Raw genomic sequence first — 21296 nt, 5'->3', positions numbered from 1 at the left:
GGATTATAGAGGTAAATATGATAGATTAAAGGGACTTCAAGATGTAAATTGAACAATTCTAATTTCCAACCTCATGACTTCAATTTACCATTTTACCCATAATAACAGCCGTTCGATTACCCTGATTGTGTACTATCGTTAGCATTACCACCCTCCATTATACGCAACGGCAACACACAAGGTGCAGAGAGAAGAGAGAAGATCTCACTAGTCTCTGGGGTTGGATTCCTGATTCATTGAGTAGGGTTTCTCATCTGTTTCGAATTTGTGTTCTCTCTGGAGATTTTGTTTCCTTCTTTACCTCTAATGTAATCACAGATTTCGTTCTTATCTTGCCATTTGACTTCGTAGTCACAAGTTGTGATCCAGTCCACTCGCCAAACAACTGTAGCGGTTCATATCTTCTCAGTGGTGGGATCATCCTTGTACCTTAGTATCTTCTTCTCAAAATTATTTTTACAATTCTACGTTGGGTTTAAGTTAATTCGTTATCCACTGCGTAGTTTTTTTTTAGTCCATGTTTAACTAATGTTGGGCAGTCTTTGTTTTCTTAGATATTAACAAATTGCAATTAATGGCGGGACGTGATGATTCAGTGGCTTCTGATAAGAAGTCAAGTGATGCAACGGATGATATGCCAACTTTCCATGCTGAGAACCTGCAAAGTAACATGAAGATAATCTACTACAGGTTCGTCTTGATTCCTCAATATTAAGCATACTAGGTCATATCTATAATTTTTTTTAGAACAGGGAAGTGTCTTTCATTCTGTTAATTGATTTTCTGGCATTAATTGTATTGACTTACCTTAATTTGAACAGATTGAGTGTATTGGTTTTCGTGGCTTGTTAGGGCCTCAATCGGTATTTTGTTTGTCTGTCTGTGCTGTCACAATTAATGTAAACCAAAGATGAGCACTGGATCCATGAAAACCCATGCCTGGGTGGGGAATAGCTAGTGGCTAGCTTGGCCAATCAGATTCTGATTTTTGAATTATATCTAATACTTACTTAAATTTCTTAAAAATGTACCAAAAGTTTAAAAAAGAAATCTGAGAAATTAATGAAAATGTGAAGAATTAATTATCATATTAAGTTTTTTATTTTTGAAATTTTTTAGGATTTGAATTTTAATAACCATGTCTGTTGGTCATCAGCTGTTGGAGCTAGATGATCTAATTACTTATGAAGTACAAATATACGGACCCAGACCCAACCTGCTTATTGCTTGGGTTGAACAACTGAGTTAGATCTTCCCAATTGGCCAATCTATTGAGTGATTATTGAAGTTTGGTTACCTTTGAAGTTGTTTTTTTTTTTTATTTATTTATTTATTTATTTATTTCTCTCTTCTGGATTAAATAGAAGGTTATACATTCAAGAGAGAACATTTACAGATCAGTTTGATGATCCAGACACCAGATCTCTTCTACTTTTCAGCCTTGCTGCATCCCTTAAAGAAAAGCTTGAATTTCTGCTTCTATAAAATTGTTAGTAGTGAAAAGAACTTGCTTTCAAGTCCATTATGGTTTCTCCTTCCAAAAAAGCAGTCATCCATCCGTTTCCTATGGAGGGAATGTTGTACCCTGCACAGATCAAAATGCATTTGTTTAAGCAGGTAGGTTATATAGACATGTTAAATCATACTGATCATCAAAATTAATTCTGGACCTGTCTTGATTTAAACAGATTAATAAGATCTTGAGGCCAATAATTAATATGTCTGATTTCTCAGACTTTTAGTGTGACAAGAGATAATAAGAACTGAGAACAACCATTTTAACAGTTTCTTATCAAATGTTCTTGAAAAGAAAGGATCAGTGCAGTAGGTTTCCAAGACACAGACATGAAGATGTGAGACAGGAATTGAAAGATGTTAATGATAAACACAGCTTGTATGGATCGGGAGCCATTTGGAAATGAGTGCCTCAACTGGAATACCTTCTTCTAAGATGCCCCCCCCCCCCCCCCCCCAAAAAAAAAAAAAGAAGAAGAAGAACTTTGAATGAATTGGGAGCTTCCAAAGACTTCCACCATGTTGTATTCCTCTCATTTCTTGATTGGTATACAAAAAAAATTTGTCTGGCAATTGAGTTTTTCAGCATGCCAATCCAAGAAAGTATGCACATCCATTGTCCTCTGTGCAATTGGGATTGCCTTTGTTACTGTTATTAGGACAAATGGATCTGATGGAGGAGGTGTCCCCCAATTTCCACCTAGAGTTCTTGTGTATAGAAGAAGATACCTTCAAAGATCTTGTGTGCTGCCCATTACTTGCAAAAAAAGATCTGAAAGAGATCAGTTTTTATAGTGGATAGTCCATAGTCTGTGAAGAACTTGGAACACTAGAATAAACTGTCTATTATCATTCTTTGCGCACACATGGTGGTATATCCTTTTTCTTAGCTTTGCACATCGGCTATGGCTACAAGGAAAAACTTCTTAGTGATCATGTAATGTGAAGGGTAGTGAGATTATCTTTGTTTTGCTTTGAGCAGAAAACCATTAATGTAGGTTAAACTTAGGGTTGCTTGGGATTTTAAGCTAGGTGTATCATAGACCTCAAATGGGCTCCTTTGGTTTTGGTTCAGATGTAAGTTTAGGGTGTGATGGGATGGGCTTTAAAGTTATGAGAAGTCAACTTTGGGTCCTGATAGGCCTTCTTGACTTATTGGTTGTGAAATGAGGTGGTTTTGTTGAGATGGGTGATTTTCCTGGGATGAAGAAATATGGCTTTTGCTAATGGATTGGGACCCCACTAGGATCTAACCTAGATGGGTAGGTAGAGGTGTTGTCCCTAGTGTTTGGTAGTATTTGGAATTTTGGATTGGATGGAATTTGGGAGATATCTTGGGATCTGAAGTGAAACTCACATTTACACTAATATTTTTGTAAATCTGAGGTCATCAGTGTATTTAGAAGGGCCAATCAGGTTAAAAAGCTAGTTTCAGCCCGAAGTGACCCCTAATACCCTCGTGTTGAAGCCTCAAGTTGGGGGAAAAAACTTGGTGATGAATCTGCATCAGCAGATTCTTGATTGTAGGACCTCAAGCTAGGGTTTCAAATTAAAAATGGTAGATCCATGGCTGGCTGGTCAGAATAGGCTACAAATTGGATCATATGTAGGGTTAACGTGGGAGGCGTTGTGGCTGTAGAATCTTGCTTTCTTTAGCATGGAGGGGAAAAAGGGTTGAACTAAGAGTAGGGGAATAAAATAGAAAAGGGGGAAAGGAGAAGGAGATGAGGTTTGGATTGCTAGATGCTCAGATGGTGATTGAATGAGGGCCAAACTTCCAAGATCTGTAGGGCAGGTTTGATTTGGTATGGCTTGTGGGATGGCCTTTGAATGGAGACCTCTATGGGGTTTGAACTAGCATCTTCTAAACCATGGTTAGAGCGATAAATAGTATTCAAAATGGATGGGGTAGATATGGATGGGTTTGGAGGGAATAGGGGATCTTTCAAGGAGTCTCAAAGATAGGGTAGAAAAGGGGGCATGATGATGTAACCAGGGTTGGCCCCCCTATAACTGGGCCCAAAACTCAGACCTGAAAGGCCCAATACAAAGCTGGCCGAATACTCCAGAGGTAGTTTGATCTTTTTCCCAGCCCTTTTGGGGCTCAAAAGGGGTCTGGTTAGAACCCCTCGGACCAAAGGTCATGGATCTATCCTCTTTTTTTATTTTATTTGGATTAGTATTTTGTCAGTTATAATTAGGAGTCCTAGTCTATGTGAGACTCCTACTTGGTATTTATTTGCAAGATTCCTTCTAGATAATTTATTTTATTTTGTTGATTTCTGTGGTCCTAAATGTCACTTAATTGGCAATTAGTTATTAGTTTTGCAACTGTCTTTGAATATTCTTTTTTTGTGGTAACAACTTACAAGTAATCGAGTCCAAGTAGATTTCCAACATTGAGTCTAAGTCCAACTTCTTTGATGTAAGGCTACTTGTAGCCCCCCACCTCCTTTTAAAGAAACAATTGAAGATGAATAAAAATTAAGGCTTGGAGTTGTGGGAAGATACCACATGACCTGGGCTGAAAGGTTATTCAGTTTTCTGGGATTTACAGCTTCCATCTTTATCTTCGTCCAGTGAATTAACAGAGTTACAGAAGCCAGCATCCCCCTAAATCTGTAAGTGCATCCCAGCTCCTCTCCCCTCCCATTCCAATTTCCATCCCCTCTTTCTTCTTCTCTATGGTATGCAGTAAAAAAGAAGAAAGAAAAGAAAGAAGAAAAAGAAGAAAAGAAAAGTTCAGGATTCATTCCCAACCCCTCTCAAACCTAACCGCAAGTCCCTATCCATACTTCCTTTGTGCCACAAGACCCTTATCCCCTTTCTTTGCCATGAAACCATCTAGCACCATCCTCCAGCTACATACCAAGACCCCTAGTCATTCCCGCCTCATCCTAGGGTAAGTGATGTGAACCAAGTTGACCACCCCAATAATTGGGCCCAGAACCAAGACCTAGAAGGCCTAATCAAAAGCTGGCTGAAAGCCCAAAGGGGTATTTTTCATTTTCCTGCCCTTTTGGGGCTTAAGAAGGGCCTGGTTGGAACCCCTCAATCCACTGGTCTTGGATCTGTTTTCAGTTTTTTATTTGGAGTCCTCTAGGATTAGTTTTTGAGTTTTTTGGGGTCAAAATACGTAGTCAAATTTAGAGAGCCCCAGTTGGAATCTGTTTTAAATTAAGATTCCTTTTGGATAATTATGTGTATTTTCCAAGATGGTTTCTTTTATTTGTGGTTGAGTCTTAGGGGGAATCTATTTAAGGAGATTCCATTAGACTTCAATTAGTTATTTGGACAGTTGAGATTATTTGTAAGGGGATCCTAATCTATATACGAAACCCTCTTACACAGTTACACTTAGGATTGGAGTCTTTTAGCAGGCCATAAATAGGTCTATTTTTTCTATGTATTTTCTTAAGTCTGGATTAATAAATATATCAGAGAATTGGAGCCAAGAAACTGCAGGAGAGTCCTGTTTGGGTAGGACCTTGCAGTTGTTTAGATTTCTGAAGTCTCTCTCTTCTTCCTGCCATTCAGCAACAAATTCCAGCAAGCCTTCATCAAGAAAATTCTGCAAACCAGTGGCTAACCCCTTCCCCACCCTCAGCCCCACTTTTTCTTCCCTTCTTCCCCTACCCTTGCTGCTGCACAGCTGGCTGCACCTTCCCAGGCCCCCACAACTGCCCTGCCCTTACCCTATGATGCCCTCCCTTGCCCTTTCTAACCCTTTCGGCCCCCTCTCCCTTCCCCACTGACTTGCGGCAGAAAAAAGAATGAAAGAATACAGAAAAAGATAGAAGAAACAAAAGAAAAGAAAACAAGACAGCAAGTTGCCTTAGATCTTCATCCCATCCCATAGGTTGTACTGTTTTTCCCTTCAAAGTTTCCCTCCCCATTAGGCTGCGTTTGTTTGCAAAGGTGGGGTGTGAAAAATAAACATGTGGGTCCCATGTGTAGTGGGGTGAGGGAGAAGGAAAGGAAAGGAAAGGGTTTAGTGGAAAAGTGATAGTGGTGGGTCCCACTTTTTACTTTTCCCAACTTTCCCACAAAGTCCCACCAAATATGTGGGGTTTTAAAATGGCTTGGGGTGGGAAAGTTGGGCTGCCACATCACCAATCAAGGAAACTTATCTCTCACTTTCCCACCCCAAGCAACCAAACAATCTACCATTTTGGGATTTAAAGGAAAAGTAAAAAATCTACACTCTTTTCAAGAATTTGCCCACCCCTTTTTTCCCATCCCACCTTTATTCCAGCAAACAAACGCAGCCTTAGGGTTTGTTAAAACCCTAGATTTTCCCAAAGCATCCTTTCCCTTTCTATTACCCAAATCCCACAACCTAAATCATCCCAAAATCATCCCTAAAACCTTCCCACAGCCAACTGCGGGCTTCCTTGGAAGTTCTGATGCACCCCATATCTCTTTGTTACATCCTACAAATTCTATTATCAAATAAACTATTCCATATCGGGTTTTGTTAAAACCCTAATTCATGCCATATTTCTGTGTTAACCAAATTCTTCAACCCATTTAGTTTTGTTAATCCTATTATTACCCAGACATTCCTATAATAATATTGAACATCCTTGGCGCTTATATCATCCCATTGATCTTTGGAGATTAGTTGCTGGAAAATTTTGGGTAAACCCCAAATTTTAGGGAATCTTCCCAAGACCCTAACCCTAAAATCAGGTTTACATTAGTAAGTCTAGGTATCTTGAACCCAGCCCATGTTAATTTGTTAAAACTCTAAAGTCATCCTTCCAATTTATCTCCAACCCATTTAAATTTTGTTTACTGGGCTTTTCCCATAACTTTCCCTAAAACCCTAACCTTCCCAAATTTTACCATCAAACCCTTCCCATCTAGACTTGTTAAAACCCTGAACCTCCCGAGCCCTCGTACCCAAGGTATAATTCCCGAACAAATCCATCTCACCTAGGGGTCTTTCTTTTTTCAAGTCATCCATTACTTTCTCTAGAGTCATCCCAAAACCATACCCAAATCATCCCATAGTTGGTCCTAACGTTATAGATAGCCCAATTATTAGCTGGTTCTAAATAAAGAAAGATCCTGAAGGCTAACCCATACCCTGGGTTACATCAGGGGGAATTTGAGTGAAGTTTCTTGAGATCGCATAGGGGGGCTGATGTAACAAAGATTCTAGGGCTTAGGATTTTGTGATGGTTTCCCCAGAATTGGTGTTAGCCTATAATCCTTTTCGCTTGTGGACCAACAAAATAATTAACAAATTTGGGAATGGTAGATTTAACCAACCAAAAAAGGATGGTTAAAAGTTGGGAAAAGTAGAATTTAGGGTAAAGATTGGGTTAACAATATCTAATGGGCTATAGAATTTGGTTAGTAGATAAAAGTGGGATAAGGTTAAGGTTTTGTTGAGAGGTATGGAATAACCAAAAGTTGGTAGGAAAGGACTCGGATGAATGAGGGTCTATATGGGTATGGTTTGAGATAGCTAGGGATGGGCAAATTTGGTATGTGTTGGTTTGGGATAGTTAGGGTTTTAACCAATTCCTATGGATGTATAAAGAGATGGGCTGTTAAAGGGTTCTTGGGATCTTGGTTGATCATTGGGCACTTTCATGATCTCTTCTTTCTGCTCTCTTTCATTTTTCTCTTTTCTTTTCTGGTTTTCAGATCTGCCACAAGAAGTAGGAGGGGGAAGGAGAGGGCCGAATAGGAGAAAGAAGGTGGAGGGGGTGCTGCAGGGTATGGGGGAGGGAGGGGGATTGTCTAGGGTTGCTGCAGGGGTGGAGAAAGTGTCTAGGGGTGATCGCAGGGGTGGGAGGGGGTTGTTGAGGGGTTGCCGCAGGGTTGGAAGGGGGTGGGGGAGGTTGTGCAAGAAAGGGGATTGGTAGGGGAAGGTATTGAGTGAGAGAGGAAGAGGATGGTGGCTGGGCTGCTGAAGTTACTCGTAGGTGCTGGTGGTTTGTTGAACTGATGCTAGGGATTGGAAGAACTTGCTGGAACTTTGAAAAAGATGCTCTCAAAACCTGCCGTGGCCCTCCCAAGAAGACCATGACCCAATTCCCTTGAGTTCAGATTTGTATTCAATTCAACATGTCTTTGCAATGATATGGATGGGCTATATATAGCCTTACAATTGGAGGGGAAGACTTAGACTCTATCTAGAAAATAAAAGTTGACTCAAATAGGGAAACCTTTATAGACTAGGATACACTTTACAACTAAGTAAATAACAACCACAAATAAAATAAACAAACTTGCATAAAGATAGTTAATTATCCAAAAGGAACCTTAACTTAAAATAGACAAAAATTTTCACTCCCCTATACTTAGGTTCTATTAAACTTTTGCATCTGATTCCTGCAAAAATCCAAACTCTCACCTCTCATTCTCCCCTGATGTTTTTAAGTACCCAAATTACCCCTTTATTCTTTTAACCTACTTAGTTTCTCTCTTTCAAATTGAAATGGTTTAGATTAACTTGCTCAAACTTTATTAATTGAACCACCGAACTAATCTGATATTTTATTTTTTTGGTGGGGTAAAATCTTGTATCTTCTCAAACACTGAAATCAATGTCAAATTGTAGCCAGAATTGTTCAGACTGAAGCGTACCAGCTTGTTATAGCCCGAACCACCCCAAACTGAAGCTTATTGGACGGGGTATGGGCTGAGGGTGAAAAACATTTAGGTTTTGAGCTGGTTCAGGCAACCCGTTAGTGGAGAGCGAACGAATACACCAAACAACCCAAAGAACCGATAAATGCAACCAACAACCGTTATAATTATGCTGGTTTTTAGTTTTTAGTTTTTAGTTTTTAGCTTTTACCCTTTATAATTTTACCTTTACAATTACACTATCCCTTTCTCAGTTTCTCCTCCTGTTGACTTGAATACCCTTTTTTTTCCAAAACCTCAAATGTGAGATAAATATGTGAACAAGTTATAACTATTGTGTTAATGATCACTGGACAAGCAATTCTCATCAACCGGGACCATTTGTTACGTCTCTCAGCGCAAGACCCAGCTGATCAGCCACAAAAACGGTGCTTGCCTATTCTTTGGGATTTGGCTTTTATTTTGAGTATGTTTTATGCTAAAATGTATAGATTTCATTTTCACCTTTTTGGATCAAATTAATGACTTCTTTTTTTCAATTAATATAATTTTTTGTATGTATCAACGATTCTATATTGATATCCTATGTGTTATTAAAATTATGTTTTGTTTGGACATTAAGCTCGAGAGGCAAGATCTGCTGATATAATTTTTAACTTTAATGGTGGTTTGATAAACCACACCAAACAAAAACCGATATGTTGCAACTGGTCTGTGTTTGGGCTTTGATGTTTTCAGCCGAAACTGTTAATCTGAACTGAAAACATTGACACCCTTCCGTCCAATCGTTCTTCTTTCTTTCTCTGGAAACCACATGGCATTTGAGCTTTTCTCTCTCTCCCCTCTGGCTGTGTTTTGGGTTGATCGAAGAGAAATTGATAACAGCAGCAACCAAAGGAAGCTAATCTGTCTGCAAACATCAACCTTCATCTTAAAAAGAGGGGACAGCTTAGAGCAACCAACAACGGAAGGTTGGCGGACCACTAAAACCAGCAACCCAAACACAGTAAGCCAGACCAGGTCAGCAACCCAAAACATGGGAAGGCAGATCAGAAATATCCCATTCACAGACAAGAACAGAGAACAAAACCAACAAAAAAGAACTTGGTGGATGAGGGGGAAAGCTGATAGAACAAAGGAGAAGAGAAGCCGAGGTAACCATGTATTGTTTTGCAATTGAGAAGGTTTCATGTCACCAAGTCGTGCAAGCAGCTAATTACAACACATCACCCCCAGGTCTGAGAGAGATAAAACGAACCAAAAAGCAGAGAAAAAGAATAGGACATCAGCAATTAGGGGGGGTAGTTAATGGGTGTGAAACTGAAGGGAAAAGGGGGAAGGGGTGACGTTAAGGCTGCAGAAGAAAGGAGGCATTTCGTTATCTGTTAGAGAATTGTAAAAACAGATCTGATATAGCACCTTTTGCTCACCATTTGGTTTCATTTGCTAGTTACTGAAGGCAGAAGGTAATAATTGAAGAAATTAAAAGGCATTACATAACAGCATTGCAGTACAGCATGTAATATTCATTGAGCATTGTTTTGATGGACAATGATTTCCTTTAATCGAAGAAGAGGAGAAGAGCAGAGTGGAGTTCAGAAGACCTAGGAGAAAAAAAATAACAACCAGAAAGAGGTCATATTTCTAGTTGAATTGTAAAGAGAAAAAACAGGTTTAGTTTGGTGGTTCAAGTAGTAAGTTTGAACCAATTAATGTGAACCATCTCAAATCAAAAGCAAGGAACTAACTGGTTAAAAAAAATGGAGAAGTAATTGTTATTAAAAATCATCAATGGAGAAGAAGAGGTGACAATTCAGATTTTTGGGGGAATCCGATGTGAAAGTTTGAGTGGGGGAGTTTTAGTAAGTATAGCCTTACGTATAAGGATGCAATCATGCAATAGAAATTTGCTCTTTTAGAATAAATTCCTAATGGCATTCCAACTCTAAGTAGGATCACTTGACTAACTCAAACAAGGAAATAAAATCAGATTTGGATTCACAAAAATTAATGGAACAAAATAATTAACAAAATAAGTGAGAAAATGGCCATTATGCTCCTAGTAGGTTCAGCCAGCCTAGGTGTGTCACTTTGGTGGGCCTTAGGGCCATTCTAGGTTTTCTGCCAGGGGAAGGATTATTGCTTACATCAGGGAACTAATTTCTGTGGAATGTAATGGAACTTGGATTGAGTCTAAGCTAATTGTCTTGGAGATGCTAAGTTTCTTCAAGTTTGATCTGAGGTTATAATGAATCTTGATTTTGGAGGGAAAAAGGGGTGTCAGAATAAAAAAAGGGCAGATCTAGGGTTTTGTTGAGTCTTCAAAGTTGCAATGAGGATCAAAGGTGAGGGTTATAGTCATGGTATTTTGGCTGGAGCTTGGATGGAATGTGATGGTTTATTGTGAAGTTATGATGGTGGTGCAGCCTTAATTTAATGAGGGCCACTTCTTCCAAGATCTTTTCTTTTAATAGACCCAACTCATATGCGACCAAAAAAAGGGTTTCTTGAAGTTTTGGTTGCGGGATATGGAGGGTTCTTTAGGATATGGGTTGTGATGGCCGATGGGATGATTTCCAAGGGAAAAGGTTAAATTTGGGATGGTTAAAGATCATACTTTCTTAAACAATATTTTGGATATCAAGGATATTTAATCCATCCAATGGGAGGTTGATAAATTCCTAGAGATGGGAATTGGGTTCTATAGGTGTTAGAATGGGTTGAGATTTGGAGAGAGTATAGTTAATAATATAAAGGTATGATCCCCAAGGTTTGGTCTTTTGTTATTTTATTCTTTTTTTTTCCTAGGGTTGAGGGAATACTAATTAAGAAAATATTTATGTATTTAGATCCGATGGTCAAAATGGGTCAAATTAGGATTTGGGGGGGATGATATACCTAAAGTTTGGGAAATATCTAATGATTAGATTGGTGTAGATCTGACCTTGATTTTTTGGTGTCGTGGGAACTCCAAGCATACAAGAAAAATAGAAAAAGATGTGATAGGAGAAGGGGATTGATGTAGGCTGCCGATAGTTCTTCAGTTGAGCCTTGAAGATGGAATAAACTTAGATAGAGAATGAAGGTTGAACTCTAATCTTGAAGCAGTCGCAGGTGGTGTAGGTTTGATTTCACCTAGAACCTTCCTAGGGGTTGGATCTTCAAACTAGTTAATAAACAAAAACTTCTAACCTTTTGAGGGTTTGAGTCTTCAAACTAATTGAGGAGGAGAGCATATTCAACCTATTTGACTGAACAAAGTACACACACCTAAGTGCTCAAACAAGATTTCTTTTTTCATTTATTCAGATCTGCTGATGTAAACACAGTTTTAGGGTTAGGGGTAGTAGTGGAATTTCGCTATAACTAAGGGCTGCCCAGGAGAAAGGATATTCTATAGTGAATAGGATGTTCTAAAGCTCTAAAGACCCTGCTGTAATACTTAAATCTGGTCTGAATTTTAACAAAAAACTGAAATCGGTTTTTTTTTTATTTGGAGGGGGTTGGGGTTGGCTAGGGTGGGAGAGGGGCTGTGCTTGCTGCCTCGACTGTTCAGACCTTGTTCAATGATTCTGGAACATAGGGAAGGTTTGAATTGCAGTAGTTTTAGGATTTCAGAAGTTTGAAAAAAGTTGCAGAAAATTCAAAGGAAGAATATGAAGTGCAGTAGTTTTTTAGAACTAGGGAAACAAGATTTAATTGGGGGAATAACAGTAGGACTAAGGCCTAGGGGTAGGTATGTAGGCTAGCAGTCTGCTGCTTGCCTCTGCCCTTTGCTCCTTGCCTTCTTCCGGTATCTGGTTCCACTTGGTCTCTCAATTCAACCACGCTTTCCTCATTGTGGCCATTCAAGTTGGTGTCATTACGACTCGCTTCAATTCCCGTGCGATAGAGATCCATTGCTGAGCTTGATTTTGTGTCTATCCCATCCGCCAAACTCACTTTTCATGGCTTCCTTTAATCTTGCCCAAGTAAACTCTGGCCAACACCTCCTGTAGGTCCAATCTGATGCGTCTCCCTCCAAATGCTGGAGAGCCACTCCCAACCTTCTCTCCTTCTTGACTTGTTTTTTCCAGCAAAACAGCAGGAACTCTGCCAACCACTGCTGCAATTCTCCTTCACTGGAAAATAAAAACAGTGCCATATTGCCTCCCTGGTCGTGACTGCTTTGATACCAGTTGATAAGACCCTGCAATTCCAATCGATCAACCACTGGAACCAACTCTCGGCAGCTCCCTGATTGACTCAATTCACTCACACACATGGCACTTGAATTACGCACACACGATCTGTGAAAGAAATGTAAATGGCAAATTGCACTAAACTCCATTACTGACTTTCCCAGATCTGTGATTACCCCTCAAAATGCCCCAACCAAGGGTCTTTGCCTTCCTGCAAGCAGGCTTGCACCAAAAATACACCAAGTCAGTTCTCCATCTTTCTATCTACTTTCCCTTAATATATCCCCAAAACAGGCCCTTGCTAACACCTTTCCACCTCAGCCATACCCTCTGAATGTTCCTAACAGCAAGTTGCTACTCCCCAATGTCCCTGCCACGTTCCCTGTTCTTTGATCCTGTCCCTCACATGTTTTGGGGGGGGGGGTGATTCCCACAACCCTCCTACAGTAAAACATTGTCTTATCAGCCTCACACTTGGTGTGGACTTGAGTCTTGCATCATTTTGGATGATCAAGAAACTAAGCAAAGGGGAAAGAATGGGATAGGTGGATGAACTTGTTTTGGAAGTAACCTTGCTGTTGATATTGTTTTTCAGTGAAGAGGCTTGATTGATGGGTAAGAAGACTGAATCCACAGTTGCAACAGGGTTCTTGGACATTAACAAAAATCTGAAACCAACTTGGACTTGAAGCACGAAGACTTCGAATACTTTAACCACCAAGAAACCCGAATCTAGACTTTAAACAGTATATCACACTCTCACAGTAGTGGAGATGACAACATTTTGCTGATAAAACTGCCCCCCCCCCCCCCCCCGCCAACTTCGATATCTTATCTTAGAAAGAGTTCTGTTTAACAGCTGAGATAGCTTTGGGCGAGTGGCCAAGGCGTAGATACCCTACCTGCATCCCAATCACCCCTTTGGAGCTCTAATACCAGGATAGAGAAGGATCTTTCATGGTGAAAGACGTTACAAAGCATAATACAAGATGATACAGAGAGGGGAAGAGATGAAATCTCCTAATCCTAGAGAGGGGAAGAGCTCTCTATTCTTGCAAAGAAAACCAACTCTCTTCCTTTGAGAGCACTCTTCAATTTATAGAAGGAGGGTCCTTGTTGAAGAAGGATGTCCGTTGGATTCCAAGAAATCTTGATCAATGGCTAAGATTTTTTTTTAGAGATTTGCTAGCAATCTTCAAGGATAAGGATAAGATAAGGTTGGTGGGGATAAGATTACTATTTAAGAATAATATCTTGTCAGGAATCTTTAATCTTGTCTGTTAGAATGGTAGCCTGAATCTTGACCTTTGATATTGCATTCGAGGTAGTAATTGATTTGCATCATTGGATGTAGAATTGCTTTACACCGTTAGATGTAGAGTTGGAAGTAGAATTGCTTTACATCGTTGGATGCAGGAATGATAGATGGTGAACCATTCCAGGGCATTCCATGTGTCACAGACACTGTTTTTCCTATTGGTCTGGTTCAAAATGATTAACCCAATTTGGCTGAGCCAGGTTTCGGCTAGTTTGTTTATCCTATTTGACCAAGCCGGATATTGGCTGGACCATTCTTAAACTAGAATGATGAACTGGTTGTCCTTTTACTGACAGGACATATCAGACTATTCAGGGCCGGAATAGTAATGGTAACCCATATTTTACCTTGGTAAAAGGGTGCCGATATTACCGTCACGGCTTACGGACCATTCTTTGATGCCGTTATGGCTAACGGTTTCCCAACTTCGCATCCTGAGAACTGGAAGGATTGGTTATTGGCAGAAAGCCTTTTGCCTTTGTCGGTGACATTGGTAGTATTCTTGGGACGTCCACGTCCTCGCCCGCGTTTGCTAGTCACGAACAAAGGGGGAGGAAGCCACGACACGAGAAGATCATCTTCATCATCTTCGTCGTCATCCAGGGGATCCTGAGCATGTTGTCCAATGTGGCAATGGTGCATCAGAGAATCACTGATGGATTGGTCATATTCTTCTTCTTCGTCTTCTTTGTCAAGAGCCGCAATTTGGGCTTCGAGTAGAGCCTGTTTAGCCAAGAGCTTAGCTTTTCTGCCGCTGGTAGATGAGGCTTGAGATATTGTTGGTATTGGTTCAAGGCCTGTGAGGGACTTGATGAGGGCCGGAATGCTACACTTGGATATGTCACAACTGTCCCACCATTTGATCTGATAAGACCGTGCTAGACACGGTATTGTCCATTCATTATCAGGTGTAGTTTTGGTGGCTGCACTAGATTGTTCAGCAATCAAATAGTCCCAATACATTATCCATGCAAGTTTGCAATGGACAAAGAACCTGAGCATATCCAGTGTTGTTGGGCCAGACGTTGTATGCCGGCAAAAGATAGTGAAGGCTTCTAACATGGAACTTGGCATAATTGCTTCAAGGGGTCCCATAGTTGCCCACCACTGGTTGAACCAGTATGGAAATGTTGTGTTGACAGGGAATTTGTGTGCAAAGCAAAGGAACCAAGAGTGGCGATTTGCTTTATTTTGAAAGAAGAATGCATGGTGCCATGCATCAATATTATCAAAATAGTGATATTGGTTGGGTTGGTATTCGGAGTTGGAGAAAGTCCGACATCGAAGTGGTGTTGCACCCCATTCTTCAGGTGTGATAACCTTTAGAATGATAACAGTGGTGTGATAACCCTGAAATGGTTCATAATCTATCATTCCTGCATCCAACAATATAAAACAATTCTACATCCAACGGTGTAAAGCAATTCTACATCCAACGGTGCAAATCAATTACTACCCCAAATGCAATATCAAAGGTCAAGATTCAGGCTACCAATCTAACGGACAAGATTAAAGATTCCTGACAAGATACTATTCTTAAAATAGTAATCTTATCCCCACCAACCTTATCTTATCCTTATCCTTGAAGATTGGTAGCAAATCTCTAAGAAATAATCTTGGTCGTCGATCAAGATTTCTTGGAATCCGACAGACGTCCTTCTTCAACAAGGACCCTCCTTCTTCTATAAATTGAAGAGTGCTCTCAAAGGAAGGGAGTTGGTTTTCTTTGCAAGAATAGAGAGCTCAGAGGAGTGCTCCTCTAGGATTAGGTGATTTCATCCCTTCCCCTCTCTGTTTCCTCTTGTATTATGCTTTGTAACGTCTTTCACCACGAAAGATCCTTCTCTATCCTGATTCATTCTAGTTTAAGAATGGTCCAGCCAATATCTGGCTTGGTCAAATAGGATAAACAAACCAGCCAAAACCCGGCTTAGCCAAATTGGGTTAATCATTTTGAACCAGACCAACAGGGGAAAAAGGTGTCATGACACATGGAATGCCCTGGAATGGTTCATCATCTATCATTCCTGCATCCAACGATGTAAAGCAATTCTACGTACTCCATTCTGCCAAAGATTGGTCAAAGTCATTGTTCAATTCTTCTTGGTTTAAGATATTGGTAGCCAAATTGGCCTCCTGCTGGCTCACGGTTGATGAAGACATGCTTCGGGAAAGATCAAACTTTGCAAACAACTAATGACCTCAAGAGTGAAGTTAAACTGCTAAAAAGGGAGCTTATCCTCCTTAAAAAGAAATATATATATATATATATATATATATATATATATATATATATATATATATATATCTCCCTTTTTATCTTCTTTAATTTAATATGTTAAGAGGGAAAAGAAGAAAAATAGAAGCTTCAGTTATTCAATTTTTTCATCCTTGTTATGTTGCAATCGATGCCTTGCTGGTTTTCCTATGTTCAAGGTTGACTTCTGCATTAGGATGACGGTGATGAAGCTTCTTGCTGTTTAAGGAAAAGACTCACTAAAGGACTAGTCATGTTTCAGATTTTTCTTGGATGATTGAGAGTTCATCCGTGATTTGAATTTAATGATGGAGGCTGAACCTATATTGTTTCCATCCTAGTCAGCATTTGTAATTCCTAAACAAAGGGAAGAATTCCAAAAACTGGTGACATGAACACCTGGAAATTTGAGGACTTTTGGAATTCCCAAGACATGGAGTGTTTAGTTTTTCTTTTTCAATTCCTTTTCTGTGGTGGTGTTTCTCCTTTTTTATATTTTTTTATGGGGGAGGGGTTGAAGTGGATGCTTGCAAAGGTAGTAACTAGTAAGTACCTAGCTAGAGAACTATTAATCAATACTACCTGGGAACTACTGTAAGTGAACCTTAAGCTACTACTTAGCCTACTCCTGTATGCCTTCCATGTACCTCCATTTTAGGCCCACTAGAAAGAAAACAGGTTAAATCAGATGTCAATGGTGAACGCACCCAACTCTTATTACCAATAAAATATGTCATCATGCAACTTATTTGCAGGATGAGGCTATGATACATTTACTTTGTGTAGTAGGTTGCATTGCTGTCTGTGCATAGTTTTTCAAATTTTAATTTGGCCATCTTTTATTTATTATTTCATGTCATCCAAGTTGCTATTTCCTCTTTAGTGTGGTAAAAGAATCACCTTACAGCTGATGCTAAAACCTTTGTGTTATTTATTTCAACAGTCGAACATTCTTGTCCATCATTGGTGGAGTGATTGCTGGAATTATGGGATTCACTGGATTGACTGGCTTTGTCTTTTATTTTCTCATCATGGCGATCACTTCGCTTGGACTTGCAGCCAAGGCAAAGTTCTCAGTTCATGCATATTTTGATTCCTGGAATCGAATCATACTTGATGGCTTTTTGGGTGGGCTAATGGTATGCTACCCATATTTTCTCATGTCTTTTCTTTGTTGTGCCCTTATTTTTTTAAAAAAAATTTAATTAGTTCCATATTTTGATCCATTTATGGATTTTATATAACACATGATTTCTCCATTGTTTATGTTCATCAGTTCAGATTCACTTTTTGTTTGTTCCGATGATGTTCTTTCATGCATTATGAAACTTATTAGGTATTTTCATATATTATATTGTTATTTTATTAGTTATGTGATAATAATTTTGTTAACTGTAACAAGTTGAAAATGTTCTACCTTTGCTGGATTGTCTGCATGTTTGGTAGGCTGCCGGTTGTAGTAGAAGAAGAACAAAAATGTTCAAAGGGGAAAGATTTCATTTTAAGTAACATAAACAATGGATTAATTGTATGTATGAAACCTTACCTTCACTTTGGCAGAGAGTCTGCTTTCAAGCATGGACCTAATTACCACTTTGTCATGGGTGAGCAACCCTTTTATTGTTCTAGATGTAGGGCTGCAAGCCTGCAACTGTGATGGGCTAGGTCAGGCTTTCAAGCCTCAATCCCGGCCCTGAATGCTCTGAGCTAAGCATCACCCCTGACCTTGACTTAGGGCCTAAAATTCATTCCTTGACCCTGAAGCCTAACTGGCCAACTCAAGCCAAACTGCCTTGATTGTACATGATTGTACCAGCTCAAGATGGGTTGGCCCTGTCCTTGTCCCTCATTGGTTTTGTCCCTATCCTTAATTGAAAGCTTGAAACTGTTCCTAACCTTGGTCTTGGCCCTAATAAATTTGGTATAAAATATCATTTGTTTGTACATAGAAGAAAATACAAATGTATATAGCATTAAACCTAAAATAAAGTAGCATTTTGGCAATGGTCCTTTCTCAATCTCTTTGCATGTTCATTTCATGTTTGTTTGGAATCGAGGCCAGAGTCAAGATAAAAAAAAAAATAGGGATGAACACTAATTCCAGATCCACTGTTGGAGAAAATTTTACACCAATCTGCCCTTGAGGTCAAAATCTTGAGCCCAGACCCTATTCAAGCTCAGGGTGGCTTAGGGCCACCAGCACCAAACTTCCACCTCCAAATTAACAATGGTAATGGATCCCCCTAGTGATGCAACCCCAATTGTGAGGGTGACTTCTTCCAAGACCTTTTAAGAGCACCAACTCATATGGGACAAAGAAAGGGTTTCTTGAAATTTTAAATTTTGGTCATGGAACATGGGATAGATTATGGGGGATAACCTTGACTGGGTTTGAACTAGTGTCCTCTGAATTCCCTGGTTGGGTTAATTAAATGAATTAGGGTGCAATGATTGGGTGTTAATTTTGCAGAGATTTAGAATGGTGGAGTATATGGTGGGATGGGGGTAGGTTCTTGAGCTCTGGGAGGAAAAGTTATGGGAATGGGATCAAACTTGGCAGGAATGTAAGTAATAATAGAAAGATATGATCCCTCAAGTTTGGTTGGGTTTGGATGGTTAAATTGGAAGATATAAGGGTTCGTGTTTTGGGGGTCTTAGGAAGTATGTGAAGAATTCAAGAAAATATCTATATCTTGAAATTGGATGGTTGTAAGTAATGCAGAGTTTGATGGGCCTGCTAAGGTGGGTTGCACCGAGAGGATTAGGAGAATAAACATACTCATTCTGGAATTTCTCTACTGAACTTCAATATTCAAATTCATAATCAACTTTGAGAATCATCATGCAATTACATAATAAATAGGCAATATGCCTTGCTTAAAAAATAGAAGCTTCTTTGGGACAGAAACTCGCAGAAATACTATCATAGTATGGTAATGCTGAGAAAGGGAAACAACTTATCTGATATTTTGCGTAATCTACTCAAATAATTATAATACTTAAAATAAAGTAATACTAATGTTATTATTAATAGAGTGTTTTTACTTTGTAACTCTGCTGAAACTCTTGTTGCCTCACTTAAGTGGGAAAAATTACTTGTAACTACTTGAGAAAGTCAACCTTAACAGATGGTTGAATTAAGAGATATAAGTTACTTACAGAAATTAGTAAGAAATTACTAAAATAAGAACCCTATGGTGCCTTAGTGAAAAATTAGGGTTGTTCCATTGTCACCAAGTGATGGGGAATCCAAGATGGGATTCTCGCAGGATTTTCTGGAGGACAACTAGATTAAATTATGTGGGAGGATGCAGATTCAGAACCAACAGGCTCAGTACGGAAAACCCAGGTTCCGCCCCCAGTTTTACGGAGATAATTGCAATAAAATTGAATGGTTTTTTTCTTCTTCCTTTTGACCAAATGTAGTGTTGGAAATAATCAAACAATTGTCAAAGATATCGGGTTTTTTATTTATTTATTCATTTTCCAAAATACCGAGGGATGAAGGCGAAGGTCTTATAGCACAAGAAGCAAAAGCAAATCATGGATTATTGCAGGTGGAATTTCAATAGGCTCTTGTATGCCATATGTTGCATAACCTGCACTCCAACTTGGAAGTTACTGTTTCTTGTCTGCTGCATTGCCAAGCCTACTACTTTGTCTCAGGTTGATTGATAGATGAATCAAGGTTATTAAGATGTTCTTGGTTTAATTACTTAAATAGTTCAGAATTTGATTTTTTTAATTGGTGGATGTCATGTCATTGACAGGTCCAATTAAGGAATTATGGTTCTTTAGGGAATGAACTTTTATATGCAATGATTTCTATGTCTTTCTTCTTCCCAATCCCATCCAGAGAGGGCATTTATATTTCATTATCTTTTTCCATGCGTGCATCATGTAGAGTCACGAACATTCATTGGTTTTTTGCTTAAACTAGTTTTGATTTCTGAAATTCACATGTAATAACTAAAAATTATTGATATTTTTTGGGAAATGTTGATAATTTTTTCCTTCATTGATCCAACCTGGTGCTAATGTTGTCCTTTTTTTTTTTTTTCTTTTTGTTTTTGCAGTCATTCGTGTTGTTCTGGACGTATCCTTTCTGTAGTTCAGTATGCTTGTCATAGACTTAATAATGGCTCATTTTGAAGTAGTATCAATAGGAAAAGTTCTCTCCACAACACCATTGTGCTGTTACTTTCTCACATGATCTTTCTTTCTTTCTTTCTTTCATTTTTTGAATTATTTTTTTATTTTATTTTTTAGAGTTATCTTATCTCCTCCTGTCTTGGCCATTTGGGTACCATGTGAAGGACACAGCTTCCCCACTGCCATTGGTGGCATGAGAGATGACTATGTTCACTGGCATTGGCATTGTGAGGGTTTCTGTTATGATTATTCCAACATCGGTACCTTACAAGCACTGATGTGGGCTGATATACCTTGGCAAACCCCCACTTGGTAAGCCAGTTTTCCAGGTGATGTGGAACCGAGGTTGTATCATTGGTCCGACCTGCCGGATGGCTTACTCGGGAGGGGCAACCTAGGAGAAGGGCTGCCCGGAGTGGGGAAAAACCCCACCGCCGGAGCAGAGCTGCCTAGAGTGGGCCGACGAGGACGTCGTCTTGTAAGAATGGGGTAATGTTACGGTTAGTCCCACATCGGACAAGCACTGATGTGGATGGATATACCTTGGCCCCACTGATATACCACACCACCTGGAAAACCGGTTTACCAAGTGGGGGTTTGCCAAGGTATATCAGCCCACATCAATGCTTGGAAGGTACCGATATGGGACTAACCGTAACAGTTTCTTAACTAGGTTAGAACTTACTTAAGTGAAAATGTTAAATCAGACCAGCCTTTCATCGTATTGGTAGGGGTGGGTCATAAGAACAATTTAGATTGATCTCATTATTCTCCATCTTGCTATTCATATTTGTTTTTGTATCCATCTTTATTCAAAAATTTTAATTCTTGACCTAACTAGATTTGCTTATGATATTGTGCATATATTCTGAGCAAGTGACTGCAAAAGAGAGCCACTGAGGGCTGAAGGAGAATAGCCCTGCTTTTTCTATTGTCTGGGTTGAAGGAAGTGCTTCTGTAATACATCAGGATTGAGGATTCAAAAGAATCATTTGTTGTCAGCTAATCTTAATTAGTTCCTTGCGTACTTGATTTTTTTTTCTTTAATGGTTGCTGGGGAGGAGGATCTGGGTTTGAGGTGGTAAGAATCTCTCATGCACAGGTCGGGTTCTTTGCTTTGTTGAGAGTACCAGAATGGTAGATTGTTATCATATGTAGAAACTTATGATGCATCTTACGATAGAATTCTTTTTTTTTTTTTTTTTTTTTAAATCAGCTCATGAGATTTGGTTTTCTTCTTTGATTGTGGAAAATGTTAATTTTCGGC

At 39.3% G+C, this 21296-nt stretch overlaps 1 protein-coding gene across 4 annotated transcripts; it reads left to right on the top strand.

Annotated features, from left to right (window-relative positions):
* The first annotated feature begins 137 nt into the window (after nucleotides 1–137).
* LOC149002606 (Rab5-interacting family protein) lies at nucleotides 138–21227 on the top strand. 4 transcript variants are annotated; one of them, XM_089137557.1, is made up of 6 exons: nucleotides 138–240; nucleotides 352–408; nucleotides 555–690; nucleotides 16821–17016; nucleotides 19954–19973; nucleotides 20871–21227. In XM_089137557.1, the coding sequence occupies exons 3-6, from the start codon at nucleotides 575–577 to the stop codon at nucleotides 20899–20901; spliced, it is 363 nt and encodes a 120-aa protein (XP_088993683.1). In that variant the 5' UTR covers nucleotides 138–240; nucleotides 352–408; nucleotides 555–574; the 3' UTR covers nucleotides 20902–21227. The 4 variants fall into 4 exon arrangements, with proteins under 4 accessions (XP_088993683.1, XP_088993679.1, XP_088993681.1 ...); XM_089137553.1 differs by having other exon boundaries at nucleotides 352–411; XM_089137555.1 differs by having other exon boundaries at nucleotides 145–240; nucleotides 319–411.
* The last annotated feature ends 69 nt before the right edge of the window (nucleotides 21228–21296 follow it).

The sequence above is a fragment of the Hakea prostrata genome, chromosome 10 (assembly GCF_041222555.1).
Source record: "Hakea prostrata isolate BN-2017 chromosome 10, UWA_Hpros_2, whole genome shotgun sequence".
Taxonomy (NCBI): domain Eukaryota; kingdom Viridiplantae; phylum Streptophyta; class Magnoliopsida; order Proteales; family Proteaceae; genus Hakea; species Hakea prostrata.
The sequence above is the reverse complement of the archived record's forward strand: the minus strand, read 5'-3'. Positions and strand labels throughout refer to the sequence as shown.

What these genes read in the sequence shown, in the direction of transcription:
- LOC149002606 (XM_089137557.1), top strand. Translation starts at nt 575, where the DNA reads ATGGCGGGACGTGATGATTCAGTGGCTTCTGATAAGAAGTCAAGTGAT. An exon ending in ATGAAGATAATCTACTACAG is followed by an intron (nt 691 to 16,820) that starts GTTCGTCTTGAT and finishes TTATTTCAACAG; the next exon opens with TCGAACATTCTTGTCCATCA. An exon ending in GCTTTTTGGGTGGGCTAATG is followed by an intron (nt 17,017 to 19,953) that starts GTATGCTACCCA and finishes TTGTTTTTGCAG; the next exon opens with TCATTCGTGTTGTTCTGGAC.